At 30.5% G+C, this 10,740-nt stretch overlaps 1 protein-coding gene across 1 annotated transcript in view; it reads left to right on the plus strand.

Annotated features, from left to right (window-relative positions):
• LOC148281619 (uncharacterized) overlaps nt 1-9,835 on the plus strand; it is a 55,691-nt gene extending 45,856 nt beyond the window's left edge. The window contains exon 2 of the mRNA XM_088226450.1: nt 8,972-9,835. Coding sequence (XP_088082576.1) covers nt 8,972-9,191 — 220 coding nt within the window. The 3' untranslated portion in view covers nt 9,192-9,835. The remainder of the gene's footprint in view (nt 1-8,971) is intronic.
• The last annotated feature ends 905 nt before the right edge of the window (nt 9,836-10,740 follow it).

The following is a 10,740-nucleotide window of genomic DNA, read 5'->3' on the forward strand; positions in this document are numbered from 1 at the left end:
AGTTTACAATTTTATACAGTACAATGAGATCATTAATAGTTCTTCTTTCAGAAAGTGTTGTAACGAAATCTCTTTATATTCTAGTATGTGTCTAAGCTTTTTAAAAGCTGCCCAACTCATTGCTATTCTTCTTGGCAGTTCCTGATTTTCTTTGCCCAGTTTTATTTTTTTTCCGAGGTTTTTAATGTTAACAGTGATGATCTTGTTTTCTGTACTTTTTTGTAATGTTCATTCATGTTCAGACTGATTTTACTAGAAGCCTCATGTAATTCGTTAATCATTTGACTCAATTCATCAATGCTTTCACTTATAACTATTATGTCATCAGCAAATCTAAGGTGACTCAGATATGTACCATCTATCATTTTATTATAGACTTCATATTAGAGCCAAAATTCAAATGACTCTACACTAGTGATGTGCAGAACTTTGTGAGTGATTCGGGTTTTTTTAAATGATCTTAATTTCTTAAAAAGAAATTCTATCGTTTTATTGCACTTGTTTTTCATATTACAGACATATTCTTGAAGCAAAATGTTTATTTCAAATACTAGTTTATTGACCAATAACCTGTTTTTCCTAAGCAGACACTCTGCCTGCTTACGCAAAACAGAGGAGACGCTTTTAGTTATACTTTGAATCAAAATTAAATTTCTTATCATCAAAACAAATGAAATTTTAGAAATTATAGTATTTCCATAATAATGAATGAATGAAATAACCAAGCAATTTGAATGCAAAAAAAATGATTCAATGAAAAAAACTACAAAATTAAAATAATCAAGTAAATAATATTTACTTTGATACAGAAGTCATCTCACACCTGGATCTGTGACATAAAATAAAAAATTAAAACGAAGTAAATTAATATTTCCAAACAAACGGTTCTGAATTGATTCTCTCAAGAAATGATCGACTAATTTAGATTCGTATTTATATCAATATTCCATATTACCAATATTACCAGTTTTCCCTGCTTCAAAGCAGGGAAAACTGGTTATGCGGCATCCAGCATTTAGTTTATAACAATAAAATTATACTTCTTAGACCATCGACATAAATTAAATGAAAATAAGTATTTTGACTTTTTGACTTTTGAGCTTCGCCCACTCGTGTTTCGATCCCGATCTTCAGATGTATATATTACAATCTAATACCCCAAATCAGTGTTGATCAACCCGTGGGTCGCGAATATAGGGTGGGTGGGTCGCAAAGGTTTGCTCTGGGGTCGTGATTGCGAGCAAGATAAAAATAATAAGCAAGGGATTTGGGTCGTGCATGGGCTTCCATTCAAGACTTCAGGCTCTCAAAATTTCCAGTCCCGAGATATTTTCAATACCAAGACTCTCGAGATTTTTTTTTTTTTTTTTTCATTTCATTTCATTTTATTTTTTTTGCACCACAACAGGCCAGAAGACCCAATTACAGTGGTGAATTACATCACAGAACACCCAGGCTTGAGAAAAATCTCATTTTTATTTTTTGTGTTCTCACCGGGAATCGAACCCGGAACCTTCCGAGCGTGAGTCAAGCGTCTTGACCACTACACCACGGAGGCCGGAGATGCTAGTATCGAAATTTTGAAACCAGCAGTACGTTTCTAAACGCTCTCTCGAGGGTAAGGAACCCGTTGCTAGCATGTAGTGTGCATACTAATTAAAAAATATAACGATAACAATATCATATTATATATCGTCTGCTTAGAGGTAAAACTCATTATTTGCAACATTGAGCAAAAATGAGTTGAGAGTACAAAATTCATGATCTACATTCAATGTATGATATGTAAAAGTCATTATCTACCTCAAGTGGCCGTACAATAAAATAAAATCACACAGAAATCATTAATTACATTATTTCAAATTTTTGTGAGAAGAACAATTAATTATGATATTTACTTGTTGTTGAAATCGATATAAAGTTTGCGGTCAAAAGTCACTAAATGACTTTATGTTTTTTTCTTGTCAATGGTTAAATATGTATCTATTGCTTCTTTTTGACAATGGGCCACTAAACGCCATCTTTCGGGCGGGGGGGTAGGTGGGGACAAGCGGGGGAATATCGCTTTCTCTCAAATATCAGCGCGATAGAAAGATAAAGCTTCAGTCATGGGCCATCTAGTGGGTCATTGGCCATTCAATAATTAATAACATTAATTGACAAAGGTCACTTTTTTCCTGACAGGTACAATTTATTCACTGCGATTTTTAAATTTTAAAGCAGAAACAAAACTAAAATAAGGTTAAAAATAACAAAGATCTAAAGACAAATATTTACCACACCTGCTAAAAGAAATAATTTTTTAATTCATTAAAAAATAAGTAAAATATTTGAGAAAATGTAAAAAAAAATAAACTCTTTTATCTCAGAAACATGATTTATGCAAATAATGAGTTTTACGTGTAAGCAAACGATATGATTTGATCAGTGCTAGCTCAGGCAACACTAAGAATTCAAAACACAAATCACACTCGCCAGGTCACAATTGCCATTGTTTAATTAGACGCTCCCTGGAGCATGATGGTTGCTGGTTGCCAGCCGACTTCACCCTTAACTAGTTGTTGATTTAAGAAAAAAATTCCACTATGTTATTTTCCTTAGGCTTTTGTGATCTATGTATGTTTGATAATATAGGGATTGTTGATTGTTATGTTTCGTATTAGTTTTAATAAAAAGTTACATTAAAAGTATGCTATAATGTGAATTAATATTGACTATATGCACTATTTTTATATGAATTATCGTTAGTATAGAATAGTCTAAAAATTCGAGATTTGGTCTCCGAGTCTGGTCTTATTTTAAATGTCTACTAAATATTACACACGGAACTAATAAATCAAGTCTTTTTGTCTTGTGACGATAGGAAGCGGAATAAGAGATGGATACGATCTTTGAAACTAGACATGAATGGACTGAAGGTAATATGTTTTTTTTCTTCTTATAATAAACCGCTTTTTTATTTCCAAGTTGTCTAACTTAAATGTTTTACTTTCAACATGAACAGCTTTTAATCAGATTATATCAGATAGTTTGCGAATTCAGAAAAAAATATTATTATTTCAGTACCTTAAGTGTGCTTTTACTCTAATATTAAAGTTTTATTGTAGTTTTTTCCAATGTAGATTGAATCGCAATCATTACAATTTAATTGGTATATGCCAGATTTATTATATTTATGGGCTTTGTATTTTGAATTTTTTAACAATGTTTGTATATTATCAGTTGTGTAGAATGCACAATTAATGTTTGATGTTAGCAAATTCGATAATTGTTGGAAAATTGTCTTTTATAAAATGAATCCGCCTCCATTGTTAGAAAAAATAAAGAATCAGTGGTTAAAAAATAAAAATATATATTTTAAAAAATGTATTAATAAATAATGGTCGGTAGAAAATATAAAAAATGAGTAGTCAAAAACAAAGTGGTTTTTAGTTATGTATCCCGAATGGTATAACCCGATTATATTTATACTAACTTATTTAATATTATTTACATTTATAAAAACAATGAATAAAAAATTTAAATTAACAGCCGGAAAGATCAGAATATACATGTAAATACTAATAATAATATATCAATTAATTTTTTAAATACAAGAAAATATATGAAAAATTTAAATATTTACACAAAAGCTACTATTCACATATAAACTTTTGATCGAGTAGCCACTTTCTTATTTTGCTCTTGTTACAATGTGAGTTAAATTTAAGTTCTTTCGGCAATAAATTAAAAATGCTAGGTACTTAATATTTGAGAGTTCTTTTACCATACTTATTACATAATTTTGGTACCACCAAACCATAATTATACGTGAAACGTGTATTATGGTTATGTTTGAGAGAAAATTTGAATGTATTACCATTAAATTGTTCTAAAACGATTTTTGATTGTTTTGTACAGGAGAACATTATCACTTCTTTGTTCAACAATATTTTGAGTTTGTCCAAATTTTTGTAGACAAGGACTGGATTCAACTCCCTGGGGAGCTGTTCATATTAACATTTTACAACAGAGATGAAGAACATTTTATGTAGGTGAATTAATTCAATTAGATGAATCTCACCCGCATAAATAAAGGTTTCAGCACTTTAACTTCACACACATCAACAGATGAAAGAATTGAAGGAATACAGATGTTTAAATATAGGCAGAATGGTGAATGTTACACAGCGTGTAAAGTGGCCACTTAAACCAGCCATTGACAGGTCATAAGCCCTGTAGATGCCTAGACTTCTATATTACCTTCTATTAAATGTACTTCTTTGTTCGTAAATCTCTGCCAGCAGAGTACAATTCTCTTAACTATTGAGTACTGTAGACCCTGGATCGTTTTAGTCGAATGTCCCCACGACTTTATACCATATCTAGTTATTGATTCTACTAAAGAAAAATCAATAATCTTAAGAGTGATTTAAGGCAAAATAAAAGATAAATTATAAAAAGTACATATTATTTAAATTAAGTAAAAATCACTTCAAAACGCCCAAAATTAGGCGTTTTTATTGTAACACCTTACGAGTTCACTTATAACCTATACGTAACAATTTTTCAATCTACGCTAAAGGAACTATAGCTTTTTGACTAAATGGAATTATGAAAATGTAAATATTTCATTAAAAAAAATATTTTTTTTTGCACCACAACAGGCCAGGAGGCCCAATTACAGTGGTGATTTACATTACAGAACAACCAGGCTTGAGAAAAATCCCATTTTTAATTTTTTTGTTCTCACCGGGAATCGAACCCGGAATCTTCCGTGCGTGAGTCAAGCGTCTTGACCACTACACCACGGAGGCCGGCGAATATGAATGTGTGTGAACTCACTAGAACTTAAAGTCACGAGCCATAAGATGCTCCCGAATACAGCCGAATACAGCCGAACGTAATCCGCCACATTCCGATCACAGGTTTCGGCTTAGCTAAAGTCTCAAATATTTTTTGTCCGAAACGGAAACCGCGGCTAAAACTCATTTTGCTGGCCTAACTAGTTCCTAGTTATTTCGATCCATCTCGATTTAGACATACTATTTTTTAAAATTAAATATACATAGTTACAGTTTTGATATCCCTGGCTTAAAGAGATAAAATAAGCTAACAGTATGTAGAAATATCTGACGATAAAATACTACAAAGATGCAAAACTTAAATCAAACTTGATTTAAACTCAATAAAAGTGTTTTTAGATGGGCTTGATTTCCTCCCTAGGAAGTTTGCTGGGCTATTTTTTATTTTATTTATTTAGAATACAAACATAAGTAAAATGTATATGACAGAGAGGTATCAATGATAGCAGGACACCAAATGCCGAACACTCTTCAAGTGGATCGGAAGATCTGTTGACGAATGACAACACTCCGCTTTCTCTTGACGGGTTTTCTGTGGTTTGCTCATCACTAGAGCAAATACGGAGATGCTCCGGAAACAGACCACAACCGGAACATCCCACTTTATCCTCCATATTATAAACATATCAACTTTATTGAGTTTTTCATGGATGTCTACACCAATCTTAATAGATTAGTTAATACTTCGCAATATGAAAACCCAATCCTACACACAAGAACAACGTCCTTAATAACACACCACAGCGGTTAAGGAGCAACTTAACCCTTACCGTTAGTGTAAAATAGTAGATAAACCCTCATCCCTTTTACAGAAATATCATGATTACGATAGTTTATTATGTACACTAAATATGTCAACTCTTTGTAAAATAAGAATTATAAACGATTTATTAAATTTATAAATAAAATTAAAAATAAAATTAAAATTAAAATTAAATCAACAAAATAAAATTCTTAAACTAACATACAACCTACCCTACCTGACCTCTACGACTGAACTGTACAAAAAAACACACCAGTATGACATAAACTACTTGACTAAAATTGAGACCTTAAAAATTGTGTACAAAATAACATTGGGAAACATACAAGACGACGACATAATATTAGTCAAAAATGCTGCCATACATAAATATAACACCAGACAACAAAAACACTATCATATTGAAAAAGCAAAGACAAACACAGGACAGTCAAAAATACTACATAATGGACTTAAACACTACAACGACCTACCTTACTACTTGAAAACTTTTAATGGAGACAAATTTAAAATCAATCTGAAAAAGCACATGATGACTAAACTAACTAGACTAGACGAGACATAAAATGACTAGACAATATTAAATTTCTAATGTAACCCTAACGGGTTTTTTAAAATTGTAAATAAATAAAAAAAAAATATAGGATAGCAAATGGCGTATTGGACGTCCCGGAATTAACTAGTGTTATCAGCTTAAAAGTACCTGTTCGAAATACTCGGCAGCTAACGTTATTTTTTTAATCACCTGGCAGTCACAATTATTATTACAATTCACCAATATCTAGACTACACCGGCTAGGTAACGAGTATGGTGAAGTTGATATATTTCGTCTGTCTTTATATAAATATAGGTTAAGTATTCAAAATGTTTTAATTAATTTGTATAAAATTTCTTAATATTGTTCTTTATTTACTTTTTATTTCTCATGTATCTCTATAATAATGTATAAACTTATACATATGTATGCATATGTATGTGTGTATGTTTTAAAATGTAAATTTATTAAATATTTTTCTATGTACCCTATACCTATGTTGGTACATTTCCTTATTTTGACTTATTATTGTATCTTTTAGTTTTTCTTATGTTATCTTTAATTTTAACTAAATTAACATACTTATGTTTCACTGCTGCACTTGAATGTAATTTCTAATATTTGTAAAAGCCCGTAGGGCGTGTAAATTAATAAATAAACAAATAATACAAATAATAGGTTCATGTAATTCAAATCAATCCACCGCATGTACTTTATAGGCCGCGTGGATTTTTACGTTCGTAAGAAATCGACCATACTGATTTCGATGCCCATAGACAATTTGCGTGAAAAATATTTAAAATGATTTTTAGACGCCGTACCCAATCGAAACGTAATTAAAATTATCGCTTTCACAACAATCAGTAGCTGAGCACCTTTAAAATAATATACCCTTTAAACATAAAGGTAATTTATATTCGATGCTATTTTTGTACAATATTTAATAAGCAATTTGCATAGTCAGTTGCTGAACGGCAAAAAGCATGTTCTAATTTAAGTTTTTGCAAAAACTTTTATTGCAATATTACTAAATACCCATGAATGTGCGTCATTATTTTCTTGACATTTCAAAAAATATATTTCCAAGTATTTATTTATTTGAAGGGGAACAAATTTTTCAATTTAAAGTTAACATTTCGTAGTCCATTAAAGTTATTTTTCTAACTCATAAAATACTGTGGTAAATATTTCCTTTACAGGCGGTGATGTAACATGTGTTACAATGAGCAAAAGACGGAATATTCTAAAGTTCAGATATTTAAAAAAAAAAACATCTAGACATCATTTTAATAATAGATTTTCCATAATTTATAAAAATAAACAAATAATTTAATTGTAAAAATGATGTAAAAATCATAAATAAGACGATTATTTATGTTCGTGCGTTCCCCATCACTATCAATAACCGATTAAATCTGTTTCACACAAACATTGTCCACAAAACAGTGTCTCTGTCTTCTTTATTATGAATTCTATCTTTGTGCTCTCTTAAACACATATTCATTGCTGTGTTGGCGTCACATTCATCCTTCGCGTAGCAAGGATAAACATTTTTTGTATTAAAATACGGCATAGTTATAAGAATTTTACTTTCCAAATCCAGTGTGGAAATATTTGTTCAAAGATTACAAAAAACATAGCTTCATAAAACACTGTGGAGGTATTTCTGTTAGTGACGGCAAGTCTATTTGCAATAAATTCAATGATTATTTTAATTCTGTTTATGTTGCTTTAATTATGTTTATTTTATTATAAAATCAAAATTTTGAATTGGTCAACTATATTATGAAAATCCCTCTCCCCCACTCTATTTCCTCATCCCTTAACCTTCTTACGAGCTCTTTTTTTTTCTCATGTCTTATATAAGATATTATTTTTCTCTTTATTGTGTAACATGTTCTCTCATTATATCTGTGAAAAACTTTAACTAGATGTATGTACTATTTTTTATGTTTTGTATTCTTATATAACAACTGTTTTTTTTCCTTAATAAATAAAAATTAAATTAAATAAAAATTTTAAAAAATAAAAGATATATCAAGTGTTGTATCGTATGTAGACTAGTGTGACATCACAGCCACACAAGAGCTAATGTTGATGCTCACACTTAATCACTGTACAGAAAGCGATTTAAACCTTATTCACGTGATTATACAATAAATACTTCAATTTCGCCATTGGTGACATGGACGTCAGTGCAAGAAGAAAACTTTAAATAGGATGTACCTATGGAAAAACCAATTAAAACCTTATTGATGTGCTAAAATACTGAATATTATTGATAAATTTTGCTACAGGTGACATCGACGTCCGCACAAGGAAACAACCCGAATATGCGTGAACTTAAGGCTGTAGTCTGATAAAACGCGCAAAATTAGGAAATCATACGATTTTGCTATTTTTAAACGGATGATTTTTTTTAACCGCGCAATAATAAAAAAACATAAATTAGATAAAAACAATAATTTTCAAAGGTATATTTATATAAAAAATATACTTAAAAGTTTTATGTAACCAAAATATAATTATTTTTATACCGGCAGATTACGCCATTTCAAATTTAGACTTAACTTCGGTATCTGGGATCTTAATAAAGAAGTGTTGAACTAAAATTTGTTACAATAATTTGAAGAAAATTAATTTGACATGAAAAATCTCAATTTGCTGTTTTTGAAAAGAAATACAAGCATTTTAAATCACATACATTTTTGTGATTTCCTAATTTTGCTTTACCAGACTACAGCCTTAGGGCTGTTCCTTATTTTTTTTAAGAGACTGCAGCAGAATTCAGCCTGGTAATTAATGGTAACTTTATATTTTGTCCACAGGTTCGTACGAGCCACAGAGGTCGCTAAACTTTGGGGGGTGAAGAAAAACAACAAGAACATGACGTTCGAAAAGTTCAGCAGAGCCATGAGATACCACTACAGGCAAGGAGTACTAGTTTCGGTGCCGGAGCAGCGATTGGTCTATCAGTTCGGGCCAAAGGCGCCGCAATACCTCACAGCGAACCCCAACTTTGAAACATCCGGATCGGAACATAGATGAAAGTCATTTGAAAAAACTGATTGAAAAACATTAAAAAATTAACTGGGTTAATTATTTTTGGTCCGCGGCGCAGTAGTGACGCTTCTGTGAAACTTGAGTCACGGGGTATATTCACGTTTTCGAGGAAATTTAATGCTACCGGAAACATTTTTTTTTCTTGGCAAGATAGCAATACGAATGTTTAATTACATAAGGAAACTATTCTAAAATGCACTAAATTAGTACTTAAAGTTGTTTTCAGAGTGTCATAGTTTTGGCATATTAGTCGGTCAATCATAAACCTGGGGAATGACGACCTCAATAAAACAAACCCTTGTGACGTGGTGATTTTTCGTACCAAACAGAGTGCAGATTTTATATGGGTAAATGTTTAAAAATCAACGCTTCTTCAAAATCACACATTTCAAAAATGTTTTTGGCTTAGTTAATTTATGCTAATTAAAAAAATAATATTAAAAAGTTCTAAACTTTCTTATCGCAAAGAAAACATGACATTAAGTATGAACGGGTCTTGGTATGTGTGCAATCGTTAAATCAGTTGATCTTTTCTGATATTTTTTTATTATTTGTGCCTATAAAGAATTGCCTGTTTGTTTTCCCACTGATCAGCTTTTCGTATAAAAATACATCGTTGTTGTTCCAAACAGGAAAATGCCATTAGAAAATAATTATTTTAAGAACATGTGTAAATAACTAAATTAATAACGTTAATTAAAGACAACTAAAAATATACTTATGCGAATTGAGAACACAGTAATATGTAACATAGTGATAGCAAGAAGTCAAAAAAATATGCAAAACTTAAAAAATTTGTAAAGAAGCATCTTTACTTTACTTACATCTAAAAATCGTTTTCAAGTTATTTTATACCACAAAACATTCATTCAAAACAGTTATGTGTCATTTGTTCACTTAAAGTTTTATTTTTCCCCTTTTCTCGGCGTCATATCAATGACGAAAACCAAATCAAGAAATGTGTTTAATATGCAAGTAACTTCAAAATCAGTATTTGATTAATTTTTTTAAATAAAACAACCGAAAAATAACATTATAAGCTCCCAAAGAATTCATTTTTGGCACTAAATATGGTCAAATCGACGTAAAAGTGTTGTTTTTTTAGAAAAATACTTTTATTTTATTGATTGGCTATTTATAATAGGATATTTTTTGAGAATAAAACAGCCATCAAATTAATGAAATCGTTGGGAAGTAAAAGTATAACAATTATCTTTTTAAAAAGACTTCAGTCAATATTCAGATTCTCAATATATTTCTGGGAATACAGAGTATATATTGAGATCAATTATGATACAAAATCTCAATACTTTTATCTTTTATATTAACCCTTATCTTGATAGAATGAAAAAATGTTTTCGTTTACATTAGATCGTTGAAAAGGCGTCAAAACCCCCAATAAAATCATGTTTTAATCAATCCTTGAATGTTACACAGCGTATAAAGAGGCCACTAAAACCAGCCAATGATAGGTCATAAGCCCTGTAAATGCGTAGAATTTTCTATTCCCTTTGTTAAAATATTTTCCCTGACC

Source organism: Micrasema longulum, unplaced genomic scaffold (assembly GCF_059751315.1).
Source record: "Micrasema longulum isolate JH-2025_06_02 unplaced genomic scaffold, ASM5975131v1 h1tg000431l, whole genome shotgun sequence".
In the NCBI taxonomy this organism is placed as follows: domain Eukaryota; kingdom Metazoa; phylum Arthropoda; class Insecta; order Trichoptera; family Brachycentridae; genus Micrasema; species Micrasema longulum.